The sequence below is a fragment of the Megalobrama amblycephala genome, linkage group LG1, assembly GCF_018812025.1.
Source record: "Megalobrama amblycephala isolate DHTTF-2021 linkage group LG1, ASM1881202v1, whole genome shotgun sequence".
In the NCBI taxonomy this organism is placed as follows: domain Eukaryota; kingdom Metazoa; phylum Chordata; class Actinopteri; order Cypriniformes; family Xenocyprididae; genus Megalobrama; species Megalobrama amblycephala.
The window spans coordinates 73,148,114-73,174,059 of NC_063044.1; the positions used below are offsets into that span (position 1 = coordinate 73,148,114).

The 25,946-nt window shown below is 38.2% G+C and overlaps 1 protein-coding gene and 1 pseudogene across 1 annotated transcript; both read left to right on the forward strand.

The window, feature by feature from the left end:
• Positions 1-1,721: 1,721 nt before the first annotated feature.
• On the forward strand, positions 1,722-10,493 carry LOC125247123 (gastrula zinc finger protein XlCGF57.1-like). The gene is made up of 3 exons (XM_048158331.1): positions 1,722-1,825; positions 6,181-6,300; positions 7,990-10,493. The coding sequence occupies exons 2-3, from the start codon at positions 6,243-6,245 to the stop codon at positions 9,162-9,164; spliced, it is 1,233 nt and encodes a 410-aa protein (XP_048014288.1). The 5' UTR covers positions 1,722-1,825; positions 6,181-6,242; the 3' UTR covers positions 9,165-10,493.
• Positions 10,494-13,820: 3,327 nt separating this feature from the next.
• Positions 13,821-25,266, forward strand: LOC125248656 (annotated as a pseudogene).
• The last annotated feature ends 680 nt before the right edge of the window (positions 25,267-25,946 follow it).

Below are 25,946 nucleotides of genomic sequence, written 5' to 3' on the forward strand. Positions count from 1 at the left end.
AATATGAATAAAGATAAATATGAATAAAGATCATTCATTGATCTATATAAATATGAATAAAGATCAGAAAAATGCCAAAGTGCAGTGCCCTTAAAGCGCACGACTAAACCCACACTATCTCGAATACCGCTTCGGAGCGTATCCCATCATGCATTATGTTCGGGAACTCCCATGCCCTGAAATCACAAGATGTCAATTAGCCTTTTTCACAAGAATCAGAAATCACGTGACGCAGTAAAGTTAGTTCCGCTATGGGCTTAATATCCTCTTTTCTCAAATATCGCTTTCCTGTTTTGTCTGTTTTCCAAGTTGCTGTTGCATAATCTACAAAGAAATTAATTTCTGCTTGTTTGTAGCGTGTACGTCCACTCATGTCAACAGACCGTTGCTTTAATTTACAGTATAGGCTACGCAGCTTCTCATTCAATAATTCCCCTGCTCGTATCACTGTACGGCCAACATTATTTATATAATTTAATCATATAAAAAAAAAATAAACTCCCAATATATGCTTCAATGTGGGATATAAAGTCGTGAGATCTACATTGTCGTGAGTTTAATATGCTTAAAATATATAGTATGCATTAATCTCATAGTATTACATTCCGCATTCAAGCATATGTTATAACTAATCCTGACCCATTAAAATGATTACACTAAGACATAATTAATTTCCAAGACCACACTGTATACAACTATCAACTATATTCATGTCTTTCTTTCTTCAGTCTAAAAGAAAAGGTTTTTGATGAAACATTCCAGGATTATTCTCCTTATAGTGGACTTCAGTGGCCTCCAGATGATTGAAGGTCCAAATGTCAGTTTCAGTGCAGCTTCAAAGGGCTTTAAACGATACCAGACGAGGAATAAGAGTCTTAGAGAAACAACAATGCAGCCCTAGTCACTCAGATGGCGTCAATTTCAAACCATTTAAAGTCTGATAAATTATTATAATAATATAATATAATTATTTATTAATTAATAGTAATAATAATAGTGATGGGAGAAGCATACTTCATAGTAACAATATCATATCGAAAAATGTGAGAGTACAAAGGGAACAAATTTTGAAAGAGAACCATTATCTGTTGGTTTGAAAAGTGCCATCTGGATGAACACTGGACACAGATTTTACCAGGGGTGAAACATACTTCTCCAGGAGCAGACAAAATATGTTATGAAATGATAAAACATCTCTGAATGAGATTTTAGAGGTTTTTTTTAACAAGATATGAGCCCACAAGGAAGTGTGTAGCCCACTATTATTTAATATAGTGATAAATGACATATGATTGGACAAAGATTGGTAAATCTTTATGTACGGATGATGGTGCCTTGTGGAAAAGGGGACGAAATATAGTGTATGTGGAAAGTAGCTTGTAGATAGCAGTTAATAAAGTGGAAAAATTGGTAAATAATTGGAGTTTTAGAGTGACAGTAGAAATAAACAAAAGAAATATCAAAGTGGGGATTGAACGGAGGGTATATGGAAAAAACAGAAGACACTGTGTTATGATCCGGCTCCATTTAGGACACTCAAACATTAATTATTCACTACATATGATGAAAAATTGGTGTGGAAACTCAGAAAGAAATCAGCAATACAGTTAAGAATATATTTCAGAATGCACAGAAACAGTAAGAGTGTATAATTTTCTTCTAAAATATTTAATACAGATTTGATTAGTAAGATTTGGGTATTTTTTACCACTTTCGTTCATTGGGGATTCACACTCCATCCGGTAGGGGGCGGAAATGCGCCTTAAGCTGGTTTACCAACTGCTAAAAACACAGAAGAAGAAGCGTCGGCGTTGAGTCGTCTGAGGTGAGTCGAGAAGTTTTTCTCATATTTACACGATCATCAAACACACTTTATACAGTTTGATCAAGCGACAGGCTCATTTCTGTATTGTTTTCATCGAGCACAGCGATACTTGTGCGTCTTTTCTGTCGTCTTCCTGCTGAAATAAACATTTAGTGCAGCATGTGAGGAAAATATGATGAATTCATTCAGACCTGAGCGATTTTGTGTTCGTTTGTGTGATTGTTTCATGTTTTATAGTGATAATAACTGTTACTGAATGTCAAAGTTTGAGATCTGTGAGGAAAATATGATGAATTCATTCAGACCTGAGCGATTTTGTGTTCGTTTGTGTGATTGTTTCATGTTTTACAGTGATAATAACTGTTACTGAATGTCAAAGTTTGAAATCTGTGAGGAAAATATGATGAATTCATTCAGTCCTGAGCGATTTTGTGTTCGTTTGTGTGATTGTTTCATGTTTTATAGTGATAATAACTGTTACTGAATGTCAAAGTTTGAGATCTGTGAGGAAAATATGATGAATTCATTCAGACCTGAGCGATTTTGTGTTCGTTTGTGTGATTGTTTCATGTTTATAGTGATAATAACTGTTCTGAATGTCAAAGTTTGAGATCTGTGAGGAAAATATGATGAATTCATTCAGACCTGAGCGATTTTGTGTTGGTTTGTGTGATTGTTTCATGTTTTATAGTGATAATAACTGTTACTGAATGTCAAAGTTTGAGATCTGTGAGGAAAATATGATGAATTCATTCAGACCTGAGCGATTTTGTGTTCGTTTGTGTGATTGTTTCATGTTTTATATGGTGGTGTTGTTTGCCTGTAGAGTTCATAAAGATGGGTTCCCTATTTTGTGCGTTATTCATGTCATGTTTGAGTGTTACTGAATGTCAAAGTCTTTTCTCTTATTTGACTCAGATTATCAGTTTCTAACAGCAAACACTCAGAATAAAGTGAGATGATTGAATAGATAGTCTGAGGATCATCAAATATGAAACTGCTGTAAACAATTCATGTCAATAGTTTCTGTTTTCACTCATTTATTATGCTGATGTCTTCAGATCTGCTGTAGATTGACACTTGCCCATTTCATGATACCATACTATACTTACCAGTGAATTACCACGATACCAAGTGAGTTGCATTCATGTGTTAAAGGCACAATATGTAAAAGCAATCAAGGATTTTTGTTCGTTTGTGTGAATCAAGTATTCATGTTTTATAGTGATAGTAACTGATACTGAATGTCAAAGTTTGAGATCTGTGAGCATTTAATAGAAAATATGATGAATTCATTCAGACCTGAACGCGAGCGATCATAACTATTAAACTATGAAAGACTTGGGTAAAGTTGGTTTTATACACACTTCTGTATTGACTTTCCAATAAATGTTAAATTAATGTTTGCGAAATTTTAAGCACAATATGTGACAAAATTTGTCAATATGTAAAATTTTTCACAATCAAGGATTTTTTTTTTTTTAACAATGTAGTGTGATTCAAGTATTCGAATGTGTGAATATAAAAAATTTACCCAAATCAAAGCTTGATTTAGCATTAATCAGGGAACCGCTTTAGACATGCGCGTGTCCTAATTGTGAAATTGTGATATTGTTGTTGTACCTGTACATTTTGCAACCCTAGCCTCAACAGACTGAGGGTATTTGTTGGTTACAAATGTACATTTTGTCTGTGCTCATGCTTTCAACTTTTTTTTTTTTTTTTCTTTCTTCTGGCCATTATTTATATTTTAAGACATTTCTTTTGTAACGGACTTAGGAGCTGTGCGTGTAAAACTCCCCTGACTCGAGACGACTGACACTAGGATGGGCATTTCAAGCAAAACTTCTGCGTCGATACGCCGTATATTCGAAAATCGCTGCCTACGACGAGCCTGATTACCTTTAAAAAATTCGAAACAGCGCATCAATTCGACGTGGACCGCAATCGCTGTGATGGTCTGATAGAACCCTCCCTTGGGTCAAAAAACTGGTGCGGAGCACTCGGAGAAGAGCCTACATGGTCTGCATGGCCTACACAGAGGCTCCGGCGTAGGTACGACGTAGAAGTATAAATCAGCCTTTAGAGCGCCCGGTTATACCAGCGGACCTACAAAGTTTATATTCTTTTTTTTATTTCTACGTTTCTATGCTTCCAACCATTTCGTTCAACTCTTAACACGTGACTGCCCACATGCCACCTGCTATAAAAATAAACTGTCATATCATATTCAAAACTACTGTCTTGATCAGCACAAAATAATCAAATTGGCTACATTCTTTTGTAAATGACTCTGCTTTCAAATAATACTTAACTTCTAAGTACTGCTGAATTTGCTGAAAAACTATTTTTAAAAAAAATCATAGTTTATGAAAATATTTTTTGTAATGTGTACTCCAATATGTCATAAAGCTCATATAATCATGTTATGTGTCATTTGAAAGGTCTCACAGAGTAGAATACAACAAGCATAATTGTTTTGGACTAATCAGCAAGTTTTTGTACGTGAAGCCCCGCAAGCTTAAAGTAAATAATACGCTGATGCAACACTTATGTCACGTTTCGGCTTGTAATTTCAGAAAAATTCTGATTGGACTACAAGGAAAATTGGACAACATTATTTACTAGGGCTGGGTAAACATACGTTGATTTCTCAGTATTTAATCGATTCTCATTTTTACGAACTGATATGGATTCGTAAATCCCAAGAATCGATTAGTCTAGTCTGTTTTCAGTTGATGAATGAGCAGAATATGTAGCACCTCCCATCCAATAAATCGCAATAATCTTTGTTACTTTTGATATGAAACAAAGTCTCAGATTTCAAATGACATCCATCTTATTATGAGATTCAAAAATAAATACCGTTTTGGCGCTGTTTAATGTGGCGTGACAGATCGCTTTAGCGCCTCAGTTAAAGAGAAGCATGTGATCATCCTCTCCTCCGCTTTAATACCAGTTACAGCTAAATAAACATGAACATCTGAAGGTATGTTAAAATATACAGTACAACTTACTGAAATCCGTATCATGTCTCGTGTAATCGCTCAATCAGTGCTTCAACCTCGGAAAGACTCAATAAAACAGCTTAAACAATGTCACGTGACGTCACATTTACCTCAGAAAAACATATTCAGTGACCATAAACTCATTAGTCAGCTAGAAAAGTGCTCTAGAAAGCATCATTCTGATAAATATAGTTATGCACCGTTACATATTCATTATAATGTTCTTCAATATTTAATGCATGTTTGAATAAATCAGTCATGACAGCCGTGATTTAAATGATTATATTTTAAAAAAAAAACAAATTGGAGTAGAAATATGATTATGTAATTCTAAACTTTATTTATAATAATAACATCATTGAGTGTAATTTAAGTGTTTGTATATAAATAAGTTAATTTAACATTCAATATTATTATAGTAATACCAGCTGACTCTCATGTGTAGTTTACAGCATTAGTTGAGAGATTTTTCCCTCTAGAAAATTTGCCATGTGCTGTAACTGAAATACTACATCCAAAATAATCAATATCGAAATCGTAATCATATTGAAAGCATGTGAATAGTAATCAAATCGAATTGTGAAAATTGTGTCAATACCCAGCCCTATTATTTACAGCAGATTCTCCCAATTAAAATGATTCCATTATTAGCATAATCCAATAAGTTGACCACAAGATATTGTTCATGCAGTTATGACACATAAAACCCCACAGGCGCACAGATGCTAACTAAAACTAAAATATAGCTATCATGTGGCATTTCATCTTATAACTTCAAGAAACATGCATAGCCTAGATCAGGGGTGTCCAGACTCGGTCCTGGAGGGCCACTGTCCTGCAGAGTTTCACTCCAACCAGCTGGCCAACACCCCTGGCCTAGATTGTAGAAAATGGCACATCATTACTTAGTGGATTCTCCCGATTGAAATGAGTCCAAGATTAACACAATCCCACGCGTCGATCATGAGTTATTCCACATGAAAGAACTGTTTTAAAAGTTCCCATCAGGGGGCGCCAATGGATAAACAAAAAAAGGCTACCTTTGTTCCAAATGCTGTAACTTTTGATTTCTTTATGCAAACACTATGAAATTTGATCCAGATACAGCACAGAGGAACATCACCAGAAACAAATCTGAGTTATCTCTGAGTTATTGTATGTCAAATATAAAATATATGTAAAATTTCCCTTGAGCAAACTTTTATTTTTTGTCTTTATCAGCAGCATGAGAATGTTCAAATTTAGTAATTTTTTAAAGAAAAATCATTTCAAATGATACCAATCTTTTGACTCTCCTTGCTACACTTTTGGAGTTATAAGTCTTTACTTTTTCTGTGTGTCACTCAGAAAAAAACCCCTCTGAAAATACCCTCAAGACTTAAGGGGTTAAAGAGGGACGGTGAAAGAACATGAGTGATCCAGAACCCTGCAGAATGAAACACACTGAAGATACTGAAGAACAAAGAGGTTGGTGTTTATTCTTCATTCATTCATGATGCTGAACAACATTCATGTTAGAAAGATTCAAGCACTTCTGCACATTTAGATTGGCTGGAGCAGGAACAATCTTAAAGGCTCCTGTTATCAACAGTTTTATCCCTTAAAACTCGTCTTTGATTATCAAAATGGCTTTTTTAGAAGTTTTTTTCATTACTTGATTTTCACCACACAGGGTCTTTAACAGCTGTGAAATTAAACAAACTATGAAATGGGTGCCAAATCTTTTCGGCTTTCCACAAATGGTCATTAAAGGGAGGTTTGACAATTTCCCATTGATTGTCAAACTAAATATTAGAAATAGAGAGGTGAGTGTTAAATTTGAAGGATTTGTTGAGGAGTGAGGGGAAAATAGCCTATGCTATAGTGTTAATGTTTGTAAAAGTTTTATTTACCGGTATTTAATATACATTTAAATTAATGTAATTGTTTGCAATTATGAGGTCTTTGGAGTAAGATCAATTTCTTTTTCATGAGATTACTTTTTGGCTCTACTCTTATTGGCTGGGTTACATTTCTCCGTGTCATAAACTCTCGGGCGAGGTTTCTAAACTTGTAACTTTTTAGGGGTGTTATATTCAAATGATGATTGTTTTCAGCCGCCACATTTATCAATGTCAGGTTGTAACACTTTCCACCTTACAATTACGCTGGGGTGCCAGACAGATATAAATATTCAGTCAAAATTTATTGTGTATTTAAGGATTGTCAGTCCAGTTAGAAGGAGAGTGAACAAAGGACACATGTACCTTAATAATTGTCACCTAACATGTATCCATAATCTTTTAAGGGTAAACCAAAGAAGAAGAAAACACAAACTTTTCACTCAGAAATGCAAATTTTCAGTGTATCCACAATGACAATTCTATCACACCACATATCACCACTCATCAGCAATAAACGCAAGCATAAACAACATCATCAACAGCAAAACTTGTTCATCTCAAATCCCTTCAGCACAGTTTAAATAGCCTGGATTTTAAATGATTGTTCAGTCAGTCACGGCACTTGATTCAACTCAATCCATTGCTTCCACAGTGTATTAAAGGAGGAGTAACATCAACAGCTGGTATAATCCTAACACAAGCGAATTCATTAAGTAGAGTAATTATCCATTCGCCGACGTTATATACTTTCCGTCGTGATAAAACAATAAACACGGCTTCAATATAGAGGTGAAACTCCAGAGGAACTGCTCTAACGTTCATTATCCCCTCCATCGCTCTTTTCAGCATGTCTAACGCATACGCCATCGTGCATCCAGTATTACCAGACCGGACCAACATAGACACCATCTTTGTTGTGGCAGCTTTTGGACAATAATTTGTGTCCTTTTAAACTGTGCCATTTACCAGAACATTAGCACAAATCCAATTTAATTTGTGCTTATTAAAAATAAGAAAGTGCACTGTCACAAGGTCATTCGTACGATGGGATTGGCGCCATACGAATGTTTCATGAATCACACATGAACCCTGTCATAAAGTCATTTCTGCACTCGTTTCTATGTTAGATTGATAAATGAGGCCATTGAGATGACATTATTCTACTCACCCTTCAACCATCAAACATTTAAAAGTGTAAAAACTTCAACAAGGTACTTTAAAAAACCATGAATAACCCCAAAAGTGTGATTCTTTCTTTTTTCTGTCTTTTCAGAGCTGATAAAAGTGAAGGAGGAGAGTGAAGAACTGAGTGAAGTGGAGGAGGAACATCATGTCAAACCTGTAGAAAAACCTTTGAGTCGCTCAAAGACTAAAAAGACATTTTTAAAGAAACGAAGATCCAAGCAAAATTTCACCTGCACTCAGTGTGAAAAGAGTTTATCAACAAAGCAAAGTCTTGAGATTCACATGAGAATCCACACCGGAGAGAAGCCATTCACATGTGACCAGTGTGAGAAGAGTTTCACAATAAAGCAAAGTCTTGAGTATCACATGAGGATCCACACCGGAGAGAAGCCGTTCACCTGCACTCAGTGTGGGAAGAGTTTCCCATACAAACGTAGTCTTGAGCGTCACGTGAGAGTTCATACTGGAGAGAAGCCATTCAAATGTGATCAATGTGAGAAGAGTTTTGCACGAAAAACTTATCTTGATCAACACTTGAGGATCCACACTGGAGAGAAGCCATACACATGTGTTCAATGTGGAAAGAGTTTCGCACTGTCAGGACACCTTAAAGAACACATGAGAGTTCACACTGGAGAGAAGCTGCACGTATGTGATCAGTGTGGAAAGAGCTTCGTAAGAAGACATCATCTTAAGTGTCACTTGAGAGTTCACACCGGAGAGAGACCGTTCACGTGTGATCAGTGCGGGAAGAGCTTCATTCAGTCATCACAGCTTCTGAACCACAATAGAGTTCATACTGGAGAGAAGCCTTTCTCATGTGATCCGTGTGGGAAGAGCTTCACCCGATCTGAACAGCTTAAAGGACACAATAGAGTTCACACTGGAGAGAGGCCGTTCACATGTGATCAATGCAACAAAACATTTCCTCTGGCATCCACCCTAAAGAAACACATGAAAGTTCATACGGACGTGAAGCCACATTCATGTTTTGTGTGTGGAAAGAGATTTTTAATGCTGTTTAATTTACGTGCCCATCAGAAAATTCATACTGGTATAAGAGATCAAGTGTGCTTCGAGTGTGGGAAGACTTTCACTGCAGCAAACGATTTAAAACGGCACAAGAGGATCCACACTGGAGAAAAACCTTACAAGTGTTTGCAGTGTGACAAGAGATTCGGTCGATCAGGACATCTGAAAACACATGAGAAGATCCACAGCAGAGAGAAGCTGTGCAGAAGGAGTTTCGCATTTAAAAGCTAACTCAAGCCAGGGCTTGAGATTTACGCTTGACCAGGACAAGTGCTTTTTTGTTTTGTTTTTTAAAGGGGAAAATGAAAGAGAATTGTACTTCCCCAACCGGACAAGTAGCTTGATTAAAATGTCAGTAACAAAAAATAACTAGGCAATCACCAAAACGAGAGAATGGTTCGGATTTTAATACATTTAGTGTAAGTGGTGATTGATAGTGGTTTAAGACTGATGCCAACATGGCTGAACCACACTGAATTCTTATGGGAATCAATCTACATCTGCACACTTTCTAAAAGAAGTTCACATCCAAGACAACCTACCCCACTGTGTGGAGACAGAAGAGTCCCTCCTCACTATTGATTGCCCACATCTGTTTACTTACTCACTTTCTCTAACCCTCCTCCTCATCTCCTGAACTAAAGATGCTCAAAACTCACCTAACAAGGTGAACAAGAGCATGATAGTTCATGTTTGGTATCATTCAGAAGGTCCATGCACTCATGCTGTTTTTAAACGGGTTAATAGTTTGGGTGTCCTCATTCGCACCACATACAAGTATATAAAGTATAAAAGGAGTTCTTTTTTGTACCTAATTTGGACCCCATTCCATGTCAAATCATACTCATTGCAGGCCTTGCATGATGATCAGTGAACATCTGCAAAAAAAGAGGTTAAACTAGCACTGAGAAATCAAGAAAGTTATAAATGTTGATTGTGAGTTGGCATCGCACCAAGAATGACTGACTTCACTGCGTACATAGTGAAATAATGTGGACATGTTCTGTTCTATTGGATAATAAGTTCTCTCCACACTGGACTCATTCTCTGCCTGGAATGCATTTCTTCCATTGCCGGGAACTGGTTGTCGGCCTGCTACAAGCCCTCTAACCCCTCTATCCTCCATCTGTTGGACTGACTGTGAGGTGAGTTAGCACTCCGTCTTACCAGTCATCCATATTCGCTTACTGACTGGTTGGGGAGCCTAGTTTTCCGTAAGCTTTAGGTGCTGTAATGGTTGTGGTTTTGGCTAACGTAGTTTTGCAAATAACTACCTTTCTCATGGCTATTGCTAAAAATGTGCCCAAACTTTTTTTCACTCATCCCACTTTTGGTTCTCCTTATTGTTGGAGTATATATCTGCCTTATGAACTCAAGGCGCCTAACGGGCACCTGCGCCGTGGCGTTGTGGTGTACGACACTGTTGTTCACTTGGCATCATCCGACGCCCGCACTTTGTGCATCCTGCAGGATTTTCGATGTGTATCAGTCTACAAATACTGGTATTCCGTGTATCTGGTCAAAAAAACAGAACTACGAATAAACCGACCCGTCTACAGAGCGACTTTGTTCACTGGCTTAATGTAGCACCATCTTGTATATGTTACATATTACCACGCTTGTTTGTACAGCTTATTTTTAACCACTTCCCTTTTTTCTGTGCTTCTAATATGTAAAGCTGCTTTGAAACAATTACCAATTGTAAAAGCGCTATATAAATAAATTTGACTTGACTTGACTGCGATCGCTTGTTTATATAAACGGGACAAACTTAAATTACAACACAACTGGAAATAAAGGTGTATTACAAAATCACTTTGCTCTCCTCAACTGCCGCTCCATCTCAGATAAGGGTCCTTATCTAAATGAACTAACTATGGACAACAACCTGGATATGCTATTTCTTACTGAAACCTGGCAAACACCGAATTATTTCGTACATCTTAACCTGCTTACACCAGACGGATATCAATACTTGTCTAAACCGCGTTTACATGGGAAAGGTATGGTCTTGCCGTCAACTACCAGAACTCTTTATCTATCACTCATCTGGATTTCCATATTCCTAAGTCCTTTGAGTACATGGTTCTGAAAATTGGCTCAAGCTGTCCTCTTATAATTATCCTTATTTATAGGCCACCCAAGCAGCAAACTGATCAGAACTTTGTGAACTATTAACTTTAGCTTGTGCTGCATCGTCCCAAGTCATCTTACTTGGTGACTTTAACATTCATGTTGATACTATCTGCTCTAACTCAATTAAAGACTGTCCTGGACTGCTATAATCTTACCCAGAATGTTAATTTTCCAACTCTCACTCATGGCCATACACTTGACTTACTTTGTATATCTGGTGTGAATAACATCAGCAGTCATGCTATTCCTGTCTCTGATCACAAGCTTATCACATCCTACTAAAGGTGCTATTCATACTACTATTTCTTATCGTAAAATCAATGATACCAATGTAAATACTTTGGTTGCTTCAGTTGCTTCCTCTGCCCTTTCTGATGTCTCTAATTTCACCTGTCCATATGTCATATCTGACCTCATTCTGCTATTTCTTATGTTTTAGATGAGCATGTTCCAATTGGTACCATGTATGTTCCTTTGTCCCACACCTCCCCCTGGTATAATGCTGAGCTTCGTGTTATGAAGGAAAAAGGCAGACAGCTTGAATGCCTCTTTAGGAAAACTGGCTTGACTGTCCATTTTCAAATGTTCTCAGAACATATTAGGCATTATAAAACTGCCTTGAATGCAGCACGCTCTTCCTATTTTTCAGACATCGTTAATAAAGCTAACAATAGGCCAAAAACACTGTTTAGCATGGTCAAGAAATTAGTCTATTAGTCCACCTAGCCATAGTCCCAGTCAATATGAATGTGATGATTTGTGTGGCTCTTTCTTGTGCCACTTTCAAAATAAATTGGACGCTCTATGTGGGTCTCTTGGCACTGAACCAACCTCTTCTACTTGTGAGCAAGCTCATTCTATTCAACTGTTTAATAATTTTACCTTGACTAATCCTGCCTTAATTGCTGAAATAATACAAACTCTAATTCTTCCTCATGTCAGTTAGATCCTCACTGAAAACTGCTTAAAAAACCAAACCTGGACCCAGCAGATTTCACCAACTATCATCCAATCTCCAATTTACCATTTGTTTTGAAAATTATGGAAAAATCTGTTGCCAATCAGCTACAGTCTTTTCTAGCTCTCAGCGATCAGTTTGATGCATTTCAATCTGGTTTCCGCTCTCATCACAGCACTAACTTTAGTTAACTTTGTCAATGATCTGTTACTTTCTGGGGACTCAGGTAATCTCTCCATTCTTCTACTGCTCGACCTCAGCTCAGCATTTGATACTGTCTGTCACAAGCTATTTCTCTCCTGCCTTTCAGAGATCGGTGTCTCAGGTGCTGCACTATCCTGGTTCTCCTCCTATCTCACTGATAGACAGTACTACATCTCCATGCATAATCATAAATCTCCCACCACTTTACTCAGTCAGGGTGTTCCCCAGGGCTCTGTTCTCAGACCATTACTGTTTATTACTTGCTTTTTGGACATGATATTCAGATATATACTGCTTGCCGACCAGATCCTATTCACCAGACCACATCACTGTCTACCTGTGTCACTGCGCTAAAGGCCTGGCTAAATCCCAATTTCCTCATTTTGAATTTGAGCAAAACAGAAATTTTAATTACTGGCTCCCCATCACTAACAAAAAATATAATAAATGTCCCCAGTTTCAACCTTGATGCTACATCAATTTTCCCATCGGCTACTGTCAGAAATTTAGGCGTTACTCTTGATCCTTCACTGACTCTGGATGTTTAACATCAGTAAACTTTCCAAAGCTGCATTTTTCCAGCTTTGCCGTTTAGCCCAACTTCATATGTTCATATGTTTCCCCAAAAGATGCTGAATCATTAGTGCATGCTTTTATTACATCACGCCTTGCCTACTGTAATGCTCTCTTTGCCAGATTACCATTGCCTCTTTCTCATTTACAATACTTTCAAAATTCTGCTGCAAGAATATTAACCCACACTAAACGATCTGCTCATATTACCTCCATTGGAGCCAATTAAACTCCATTGGCTCCCTGTACCATCTTGCATTACCTTCTGCTTACCTTTAAATCACACAAAGGCCTTGCTCCGCCTTATCTCTCTGATCTACTGTCTCCTTACGTTCCGCCTCAATCACTTCGATCTTCAGAGAGTGAACTTGTACCTAGATTTCGTCTATCTTCAATGGGCGGCAGGTCATTTTCCGTCATTGCACCTAAACTATGGAACTCTGTACCACTGTCACTAAAGACAATAACCTCTCTGTATTTAAATCACAAATCAAAACCTACTTGTTTACCCAATACTGTCAGTCATAACATGTTCTTTAGACACTATCCTCATCTGGACACTACCAGCTGTAATTCTCTCTCGAGTATTTTTATTCTGTGTATTTATGTTGCATCTACAATTCTTTGATTGTCACTTATTGACACAATCCTTTTTCTGTTGTTACTTATACTATGTTATGTTTCTCTGTTTTCTGTTTTAAATTGTACTATTATATGCAACTTCATTAATTTCTATCCCCGGACTGGGCAAATGTCTACTGTCCACTTAACTGATTAATTGATTGTGATACGACTGTTTTTGTTCATGTGAATCGACTGTCTATTATGTTACTGTTTTTGTAAAGCGTCCTTAAGCTTGGGAAAGGCGCTATATAAATTAAACATTATTATTATTACTGATTTCCAATATTAAAGAGTTGCTTGTCTTTGTCTTTGCACGTGGGTTGTTGGCCATTACATTGTGTGCATATAGCGCTCATGACACAAAGAGATATTGCACTAATGTTTGTCACAAAGAGATATTGCACTAATGTTTGTGTTAAATATTGTTTTTGGGATGCAGAAACATGCTTTTGTTCAATGACAGTATTGATGATAAGAACAGAAAATGCAAATGCTGAGGTGGATTTTTCCTGTGAAGCCGCTATGGAAATATACTTTCAGACACTCCTGGGCATTCAAATAATCATGTTTCTAAAGAATTACAGCAACAATGACCAACAAAGAGAATAGATGTGGATCCATTTTTAGCACAAGTGATGTGACACACTGATTGAGGGATGAGAGCAGATATAATAATCACATTGTTTAAAGCTGCAGACAGAAAAATCGGACAAAACACACAACCTCTAAAGTAAGAACAACTCGCATCTTCATTCTTCAAGCAGACTTTGAGATTTTAATATTGTCTCAATTATTGTGTTGTGTACGGTGCAAATTCTCACTTCAATTTTTCAGAAATGGACCAAACTCCATATTTCATCCTTGTCATCGGTGAGTGTGTTTGTCATTTTATTTATGGCTTATAGCAGTGTTTCTTAACTCCAGTCCTTATTTAACACACCTGATTTGGATAGGAGAGAGCTCCATAAACTGAGTGTGTTAGATAAGAGAGACAAACGTGCAGAACGGACTGGAGTTGAGAAACACTGGTTTATGCTTTCATCAGGTTTGACGCCGTTATGAAAAGCAACCCTCTACAATGCGAGTAAATTACTCACATATGTGACTCAATTTTCATGCTATCGTTATCATTCTGCCATAATAAATTGTTAGATTTCTCACGCCAGTGTTTGAGTTAGATGCAAAGTGTAAGTTTAGCACAGATGTATTTTCACTCGCCATGAATTGAACCCTCATGATTGTCACAAATGATTTCTATTTTGAATAAATACTGTTTTTTTTTAATCTTTTATTCATTAATGTATTTTATCAATGTGTCAAATACACTGCACATCTATTGAGGTGAACTGGAATAGTGATGGAGAGCGAAACTCTTAATATAAGTCTTTACCAACACTTTTTATCAATTTAACACATCCCTGATGAACAAAAGTAAGTATATTTAGAATAATTAAAAAAAGAAATGACTGACCTCAAACTTTTGAATGGTAGTGCATATTGTTAGAAAATGCTTCTATTTTGAATAAAGCTGTTCTTTTTTTTATATTTTCATTCATCAAAGAATCCTTAAAAAGTATCACAGGTTGCAAAAAATATTAAGCAGCACAACTGTTTCCAACACTGATAATAAATAATCATATTAGAATGATTTCTGAAGGAAATCATGTGACATTCATGAAAATTCATCTTTGGTCACATGGAATAAATTATATTTGAACATATATTCACATACATTAAAATAAATGAGTTGTTGGATTTATAAAAAAAAAAAAAAAGTCAAGTGGTTCCACGCAACTATATTGAGTAATTTGAACAAATAATTAGTTGAATGAACAAAAGAAAGTAAAGCTGCCAAAATTTCTTTGAGTAAATACAAATCGTCAGATGTGCAGTTTAATAAGACTGAAACCCTTCAGAAACAGGTTGAGATATGGTCTCTTTTGTTACGGCCAGCTCGTTTCAAGCCACAACATAAAAAAGGGATGACACACCACCGTGCAATCAATATAAATTAATTTATTGATTTAACAAACATAGCAATAATCACAAATAACAAACGTAAGTCTAGGGAAAAATAAAATATCAAAGGAAATAACAAAATAACACTAACTAAGTCTTAAAGCTACAAGATATAAGAAATGTATAACTAAAGAAAGAGAGAGATGTCAAGAGCAACTCCTGGGAGAACCACCCCACCAAGAGAGCTAACCTCAATAAACAACCCTGAGTCCTTATATATATTCTACACCCCTGATCACTATTAATTAATCAATCAATCAATCAATCAGAAGCGACACAGAACTCCCGCAGTCTGCCACCAACAGGTAGGGAGGATACTCCGGGTCGTCACACCTCCCACTCCAAAAAGAGGTTCCCTAAAGAACCGACAAAAATTTAAACAACACAAAAAGAAAATATTAATACATAATCACAAAAAAAAAATGAAGGCCCCTGATACTCATCTCTGCAATCCTGTTCCATTTCACTCTTGGATCTCCTGGGCCCTAGGACATCAAAGAGAGACAGAGAAAAGGAGGAAAAGAGAAGGGCACAGCCAACACCACGCAAAAACCCCTTTAAACACGGGAGAGAGCATCGGCAATTAGATTATCCTTGCCTCGTATGTGCTTAATTTGTAGATGAAAAGGCTGTAAGGTAAGACTCCACCTCATGATTCTTTGATTTTTACCCCGCATTCTGTCCAAGAAAGTTAAAGGGTTGTGGTCGGTATACACTATGATGGGGCCACAAATGGAGCTCAAGTAGACCTCAAAATGTTGAACAGCCAACACCAGGGCCAAGGCCTCTTTTTCGATAGTAGAATAAGCCTGCTGATGGCGGTTAAATTTTTTTGAGAAATAGCTTACCGGATGTTCAATTCCATCAGCATCTTCCTGTAAAAGAACAGCACCAGCACCACAAGCACTGGCATCTACTGCAAGGAGAAAAGACCTCTTAAAATCAGGTGTAGCAAGTACAGGTGCATTGGCTAAAAGGGCTTTAGCATTATCAAAAGCACACTGGCACTGTTCTGACCACTTAAATGGTTTCTTTGGACTCAATAAGTCAGTCAAAGGGGTAACAACACTAGCAAAATTCTGACAAAACCCTCGGTAGTAGCCTACCATTCCCAGGAATCGACGGAGTTCACGACGGGTAGCAGGCATAGGGAACTTAACAATAGCATCAACCTTAGCATCAATTGGTTTCACAAAACCCCGACCAACCACCTTACCCAGATAGGTCACGGTGGCTTTTCCGAACTCGCATTTAGCAAGATTAATGGTTAAATTGGCTTCGGCCAGACGTACAAAAAGCTCTCTAATTTGGTCAAGGTGTTCGGACCAAGAAGAACTAAACAAAACAACATCATCCAAGTATGCCTCGCACCCTGACAACCCAGATAGTACTCTATTCACCAACCGCTGGAATGTAGCGGGAGCATTTCGGACCCCAAAAGGCATAACCGTGTATTGAAGGAAGCTGTCAGGTGTAACAAAAGCAGACAATTCCTTAGCACGGGATGTTAACGGCACTTGCCAATAACCTTTCAGAAGGTCGAACTTACTGACGAATTCTGCGGAGCCAACACGATCAACGCAATCATCAATTCTAGGTAAAGGATAGCAATCAGGTTTTGTCAGAGAATTGAGCTTCCTGTAGTCAGTGCAAAAACGATATGTATTATCAGGTTTATTCACTAAAATACATGGTGAACTCCAAGAACTAAAACTGGGTTCTGCCAGGTTATGAGCGAGTAAATAATCGACCTCCTTCTGAAGTAATTCCCTTTTAATAGGATTTACTCGATACGCATGTTGTTTTACCGGTTGAGCGGTACCGACATCAATATCATGCTCGATGATATGAGTTCGGGTGGGGACATCTGAAAAAAGAGAGGGGAAAGAACTTACCAATTTCATTATGTCAATCTTTTCCGACTCAGACAAATGAGACAAATGGCAAGACAAATTACAAAAAATTTCAGAATTGTTAAGTCGTCCCTCCACTACCCCTCGAGAAGGACCGTTCATCTCTTCCATAGCTACTGGACCTGACTGTCCCACCATCTCTTCAGACATTTCTGAAGTGCTCTGACCAGCAACTGCAGTAGTGGACACAACATCAACAAATAGCAAAGTCACAGGAGTCACATAAGATTTCAATAAGTTAATATGACAAACCTGCACTTTCTTTCGGCGATCAGGCGTGTTTAATAGGTAGTTGTTATTGGGAAAACATTTCACGATCGTATAGGGTCCCGTAAACCTAGCCTGGAAAGGACTAGTCAAAATGGGTAATAAAGCCAACACTTGGTCACCTACCTGAAATTCTCTAGGCTTAACCTTACGGTCAAACAATCTCTGCATCTTCCCCTGAGACTTACCTAGTTTTCTTTGGGCAATAGCTCTAGCTTCATAGAGTCGATAACGAAAGCTACTTACATAGTCTAAAACATTCTCTGGCGGGTCAGAGGTCTTCCATTCGTCAGCAAGAACAGCAATAGGGCCCCTGACAGTGTGTCCAAACACCAATTCATTAGGACTGAAACCTATGCTCTCTTGTACGACTTCACGGATTGCTAATAACATCCAAGGAAGTCCCTCTTCCCAGTCACAGTCGAGTTCAACACAATAAGATCTCAAAAGTGACTTCAGGGTCTGATGGAATCTCTCTAGCGCCCCCTGACTCTGAGGATGATAGGCACTTGAGATGTTATGTGTTACTTTAAGTTGTCTCATGACTTTAGAGAAATGTCGAGACATAAAGTTCGAGCCCTGATCAGACTGGATATTTTTCGGAATGCCAAAGATAGACATGAAACTTGTTAGAGCTTTTAAAACCGATTTGGTAGTAATTGATCTCAAGGGATAGGCTGCAGGATAGCGTGTGGACTGACACATTACCGTCAATAGATAAGCATGTCCAGCTTTAGATCGCGGTAAAGGACCAACACAATCAATGATCAAATGTTCGAAGGGAGTTGTAACAGCAGCAATAGGCTGTAACGGAGCCAGCGGAATTTTCTGGTTTGGCTTCCCAGTCATTTGACACGTATGACAAGACCGTATATAACTGATTACATCTCGCTTGATTCTTGGCCAATAGAATTTTCTCAAAATTCTGTCATAGGTCTTTCGTACACCCATATGACCAGCTACACCTTCATGAGATAACTGCAGGACAGCTTGACGAAAAGTAAGCAGGAACCACAATTTGAATTCTAGGGTTGATTAAAATATCAGAACTCATAGGTTGTTGTCTACAGAGCAATCCATCTCGAAGAAAGTAGACAGGAAGTGAATTCTGGTCACCACTTCCTTCCTTCACTGAAGAAAAAAGATCTTGGAGGGTGCAATCCGACTGCTGTTCTTTGATTAATTCATCTCGAGTTACACTATACAGTGGAGATAAAGAACAAGCATCAGCATTATCAAAGCAAAATATACTTTCAGGCTTAGAACGAGATTTTTCCCCATTGTCAACAACAGATGGTAACTCAAACACAGGAATCACATCTTCATTATCAGTGTACACAGTATTACGGTCTGGTTGGGAAGAATTCACAGAGGAAATAAAAGTATCACTAAGAATACTTCCCTTTTCATCAGATATCATTTTCTTAGCCTTGGCTCGAGTTATGGCACATGCAGGAAATAAATTAGGACGGTCAGGGGAGACATCCATTTTGTCTACATCAGGAACCACTATAGGTGGAACTCCACCGTCAGACTTTTCCCACACATTTCCTCCTGCTAGATCATTACCTAGTATAAAGGTGACACCAGGAACAGGAAGCACAGCACGAACTCCAACAACAACATTACCCGACACCAGTTTTGAGGAGAGATGTATGCGGTGTAAAGGAACTTCCATAAACCCCATCTCAAACCCTCTAACTAGTACATGAGTTCCAGTAGCAGTACTATCAGACAAAGGCAGAAGTCCTTCCAATAAAAAGGACTGCGCGGCCCCAGTATCTCGAAGGATACAAACAGGAACAGTCTTCTCAAAGCCAGGCAAAGACACAGTCCCCTCTGTAAGAAATGGTGCATAATCATTATGACACTTAACATCCTCAATCTCCAACTCAGAGATATCCCTCTGCTTAGGCTGTATTTTCACAGATTGGGCAAGACTGTGGTTCTCGCATGATGTAGAAATTAAGCCGACAGTTTTAGCAGATCTCTCCTTTTTCTTAAGAACAGCACAATCAGAAATTTTATGCCCCGCCTTTTTACAATAAAAGCAAACAATCTCACCTTTTATGCGTGTATTAGCAACAGCATGATCAGTGGAAGAACTAGAAACAACATTCTGACGTGTTACAGTCGCTTTGCTCTTACCAAAGACACTCATCTTAGGTTTATGCAAGTCATTTAAATGGCTAGTCGTACTTCGGTGAGTAAGAACAAATTCGTCGGCCATGAGAGCAGCATCGGACAATTTACTCACCTTATGCTCATTTAAATACATAGCGACAGCATTCGGCACGCAATGTTTAAACTCTTCCAAAAGAATCAGTTCTCTAAGCTGTTCTTTAGTGGTTGACTTTCATCGAGGTACACCAACGATCAAACATATTTTCTTTTTCTCTGGCAAATTCAAGATAAGTGCACTTCTCAGGTTTAAAGAAACTTCTAAATCTCTGACGATATGCCTCAGGTGCTAATTCATATGCTTGCAATAGTGCAGATTTAACAATTTCGTAGTCACCGCTTTGCTCAACAGTCAGCGCTGAATAAACTTCCTGTGCTCTCCCTGTTAACACACATTGCAGCAATAATGTCCAAAATTCTCTGGGCCATTTCAGCGACTCTGCGACACGTTCAAAATGAGAAAAATATTTCTCTACCTCCCTCTCAGAAAACGGCGGTACCATTCTCATGTGTTTAAAAACATCAAAAACAGGTGCAGCAGAGACGGATTCATTAGAGGACACAGAAAGTGGAGTTTCAACAGTTTTTACAGTCATTTCTAATTCGAGCTTTCTCAACTGAAACTGTCTTTCTTCCCTTTCTTTTTCAAACTGCAACTCCAATTTTCGCATCTCTAACTGTTGTTGTAACCTCTTCACCTCAACATCTCTCTCCAACTCTTTCTCTTTCAAAGCACAAACGTCACGCTCTGCACGAAGCTTCTCCACATCAACACATAGCTGCTTTTCTTGCAAAGACATCTCACTAAACTTTACATTTCTGTCAGCATCAAAAAGAGGAGACGTTAAAGACTCTTCAGGGTTAATAACTTCAGCTCTTACCTCTAAAACGCCCCGTTCGAAAAGCGCGCTTCTCACAGTGTTCATCAGCGTTTCTCTAAGCTTCTTGTCGTTGCTTGTCACCTCCACGCCAAAACGCTCTGCAATCTGCAACAATTCTTCCTTGGTGCATCTCTCCAGTAATATTTCTGAAGGAAACGCGAAGAAATCTTCGACTACCGAAGGCATTTTTAGTACGCTAGAAGTTAGGCTAACAAACAAAACACATGTGAGAACGCCACTATAAACTACAACATTGAAACTACAAATCCCATAAGCCTCTTCGCCAGGGATCGTCGCAGCATAACACGCTCAAATTGCAAAACCCCGCCCAGTTACAAGATAGATGCAATACAAACTTACCACAAGTCGTTCCCCACAACATCTTCATACTGGCAGGCACTACAAACAACACGGACGCAAAAAACAGCAAACAATGTCACCTTAAATGAAAATGAGAGACTTCAGTTCCTAACTACACACTAAATGAAACTAACTAAACCTACCTAGTCTTCAAAGGTGTACCGGGCTCGAGGCGGCATTTAAACGCTAAACTCTGGGACAATTGGTACATTTAAACCAAAAGCCCGAAGCGTACCCCCGACAGAGATTTAAAACCTCCGCCCAGAATAACCTTTAAAAATAAGAAAGGCAAAATAACAAACAAAAATAACAAATAGTGTCCCGATGGAAGGATTACTTACAACCCAGCTGAGAACACACTAAATAACTGAAGTCTGCTCATTTGCACAGGTGAACACTGAAAACATCATACACTTACTTATACATGTAGCGATCCGTGACGAGCCCCCAATTTTATGTTACGGCCAGCTCGTTTCAAGCCACAACATAAAAAAGGGATGACACACCACCGTGCAATCAATATAAATTAATTTATTGATTTAACAAACATAGCAATAATCACAAATAACAAACGTAAGTCTAGGGAAAAATAAAATATCAAAGGAAATAACAAAATAACACTAACTAAGTCTTAAAGCTACAAGATATAAGAAATGTATAACTAAAGAAAGAGAGAGATGTCAAGAGCAACTCCTGGGAGAACCACCCCACCAAGAGAGCTAACCTCAATAAACAACCCTGAGTCCTTATATATATTCTACACCCCTGATCACTATTAATTAATCAATCAATCAATCAATCAGAAGCGACACAGAACTCCCGCAGTCTGCCACCAACAGGTAGGGAGGATACTCCGGGTCGTCACAGAAAACACACTTCTGCATAATGGAGGACTGTTCCCACTGTAATGCAGTCCCTTGCAAAGCATGTGGGATCTACGGATCCACTGCCTACTTAGTTATGTCTACATTAATTTATTTCATTCAGCAATGTTAAGTTGACTGAACAAACACTAAGTAAAGCTGACAATACTCATTTTTAGTAGAAACAATGCAGTTAAATTACTTTCATGTAGTTACATGAGTAATGTGAACAAGGGTGGTTTGAGTGAAACTAACAAGAAGTGAAAGTTTATTAGTGTAAAAACACTATTATTACGATTATTAAATTATATATATCATAGGGTTGGAAAGCATTAACTCAAAGCCTCTCTTTCACAGCTCTCTGCTCCGTATCTGAATGTGTTCAGCGTCAGTATCACTTTATAAATGAGGCGAAGAACTGGACTGAAGCTCAGAGATACTGCAAAGAGAAATACACAGATCTGGCCACCGTTGACAACATGAACGACATAAAGGAGCTGAAGAAGAGTGTGAATGATGGACGTGTTCAGTATGTCTGGATTGGGCTGCAGAAGACGGGTGTTGATAAATGGCAGTGGTCTTCAGGTGAACCTGTGGTCTATCTGAACTGGACTGCTGGACAACCAGAAGGCAGAGATGATTGTGGAATGATGGTGAATGGAAAATGGGAGGATTTGCCTTGTAGTGATAAACGTTATTTCATCTGCAACAACAGTGAGTTCAGCTATTTAATAATTACAATTACCACTCATTTATAGATGTCCTATATAGGCTATCAAATATAATGGCTTTTACTGATCTCACCCACTGAGTGGCAAAAAGACTGAGCTGCAGCAATCGTTTTTAGCATGAATGCTGCGAAGAACACACAAAACAGGAAAGAGCTTAGAGATTGACTGTACAAATATTTGATAAGAAATCAGAGGTATATTTTTACAGACTGTCAAACTACAGAGTATAGGAGCAAATGAATCGCTGTAATTCACAGAAACAACTGGACTCCAGGCAGAGAATCATGGATTTGCATCAATTCAATATTTACCATCTTATATTCTGCATAATTGGGTGTTTCTAAATAAACACTGACAAAAACTATACAAGTTTTAGGGCTGGACGAGTTGATATGATGATCTAACATTGATTGTATATTCAATATATCATCAGCTGTAGAAAAAGTCTTTGAATGATGTGTTTGTGAAGTTTCCAGCACTGCTCCTGTGCACATTTACACCATAAAGCAGCATGAGAATAATGAATGACCTGATTCATGAATCTGTTTCCATTTGTTTGTCTTAAAGCAAACACAGGACCTGTCTTTGTCAATCAGGAGAAGAACTGGACAGACGCTCGGAGTCACTGCAGACAGAATCACATTGATCTGGTCAGTGTGACGAATCAGAATGAGAATCAACAGGTGGCAAAAATCATTAGTGATAATCATTCATCTGGATTACATGTCTGGATCGGTCTGTCCAGAGTCAGAGACTTATGGCGGTGGTCAGATCAGAGTAACTCCTCATTCAGATACTGGAATACTAGTGAACCTGATTTGAATATATATGGTGAAAACTGTACAGTGGCTGAACCGAACGCTCAGGGACAATGGTCAGACTTCTCCTGCAACCAGATATATCCTTTTGTGTGTTATGAAGGTGAGCAGATCCTCACAAACACAATGTGATGATGAGAAAATTAAGCAATTAATTAAGAAATGATTGTGCATTAGTGATGAACACCTGCTGTTAACAAGCAGAATCACTGAAGAAAAAGAGAAACACAACTGACTTCAGTCACAGCCTTATTAATTGCTTAATTATCTCATTAACTTTAACTCTGATCAACAATATTTAGAGAGCAACCACATGTACTCCGAGCAGAGTTGATTTATCTCTGGAGATTTTACTGTGCATGTAGTTTTTGATCAGTCTCTATCTTGTGGTTTGTTTTGTGTCCAGATAAACTGATCGTGATCGACCAGAATCTGACGTGGTCTGAAGCTCTGAGATACTGCAGACAGAATCACGTGGATCTGGTCTCGGTTCAGTCGGAGGAGATGCAGCGTCGGTGTGATGAATGTGGTTAAACGGGCGTCTACTGCGGCGGTGTGGTTGGGTTTGCGTCACTCCTGCACCGTGGGCCTCTGGTTCTGGGTGAGCGGACAGACCGTGTGCTATCAGAACTGGGCGATTGATGATTCAGAGAACTGTGATTCTGCAGTGAGATCTGGAGCAGTTCGGTCTGGAGGAGATCAGCGCTGGATCAGCCGCCCTGAGAACGACCGACTCAACTTCATCTGCAGCAGATATTAAGAGCGAATCGATTCATCTAAAATCGTGTTCAATTTCCACTGCATATTTTCAATTCAACATTTGTAATTGGTTCGTAAATTAGGTTTTTATTCAAAGTTTTTGTTTAATTTACACCATTCTGGTCAGAAGGAGTCATCAGCGTTTGGTGAATCGTTTTGCTCAGCAATTGGTTCAATTGATTCAGAAAGCTTTGCTTCTCCCATCACTATCCAAAGGGTTAAAAAGACAGAAATCTTCTGTTCAGCTGTTTACTTTAAATGTTTTCTTCAGTAAACTGTTAAATTGTCTCAATTGTTCTTTTGAGGGTCTGTTTTCCTCCAGATGGATGAATTTCTGTTGATTCATCAGTGTGATTCCTGTGAGTCTTTTGCTGCATTTTAAGAGCCTCTCGGCCAGAATCGCTGTTAACACGCTTTACTTTTACAAACTCTTTCAACATGTTATTTACTACATGTTATTAACTGTTCAAAACGACTAATTTTCTGAGGGGTTAAAAGGTTATGTAAAGTTTTATTTCTGTTTTATCATGGCATAATTAATGTAACTGAAGAATGTTGTATTTTAAGGACCTCTGTGTGCTTTTGTGCTATTCACTCTGTTATATTAGGTTTGATGTAATAAACATGTCTTTAAATTAGAAATATCACGTGTGACGAATGGATTCTTTCAGAGAAACTGGTGTGTTGTGCTTCTGTGAAGGCAGATGATTCACATTTAAGATTGTAAGATGACTTTTCTTTCTCTGTTTCTCCCTGTTTTCTCTCTCCTGGTCTCTGAGGCTGTAAGGGTGAGAGAGGAGGAGAGTTGTTCTTGTTTCATCACACATCTGTTTTTAATGTACTCTATGTATATGTGTGTGTGTTTCTTGGAAAGCAGCCAAGAAAGGGTCCCTGATTCTTTGAGAGAGGGCCATAAGGCTGCTCTGGAAAGAAGGAAGTTGACCATATTTAGACTTGTTTTTCTATATGTACCACATTCCTCTATCATGAATGTATATTCTCATTGGACAGTTGCTTCACCACCCCCTGAACATGTATAAAAGCCACGCACAAAGTAAAAGTTGAGAAGGTTTGTGAACGGAGATTGGCTTCGTGTTCATGACTCTTTCCATGGGCCCATGCGTTCATGAGTGAAAGGAGGGACTGAGAATATTGATGTGTTGGCACAGAGAAATAGATTTTAACAGACATTGTTATTATTATTATTTTTTAATAACCTGCTTTTGGCGAGTTTTTGTGAAAAATGGAGAGTTTTGAGGGTGGTCCTACAGATTTTCAGAGGGAGGGGTTTGGCAACACTGCTGCTGAGGAGAGTCGAGCAGTTCACGGTATTTCTCATATTTACACGATCATCAAACACACTTTACACAGTTTGATCAAGCGACAGGCTCATTTCTGTGTTGTTTTCATCGAGCACAGCGATACTTGTGCGTCTTTTCTGTCGTCTTCCTGCTGAAATAAACATTTAGTGCACATGTGAGGAAAATATGATGAATTCATTCATACCTGAGCGATTTTGTGTCGTTTGTGTGATTTTTCATGTTTTATAGTGATAATAACGTCTGAATTCAAAGTTTGAGACTGAGGAAAATGATGAATTCATTCAGACCTGAGTGATTTTGTGTTCGTTTGTGTGATTGTTTCATGTTTTATAGTGATAATAACTGTTACTGAATGTCAAAGTTTGAGATCTGTGAGGAAAATATGATGAATTCATTCAGACCTG

Excerpts from the sequence above, each read along its gene's own strand:
- LOC125247123 (XM_048158331.1), top strand. The coding sequence starts at position 6,243 with ATGAGTGATCCAGAACCCTGCAGAATGAAACACACTGAAGATACTGAA. Across the intron at positions 6,301-7,989 it reads AGATACTGAAGAACAAAGAG|AGCTGATAAAAGTGAAGGAG; the intron begins GTTGGTGTTTAT and ends CTGTCTTTTCAG.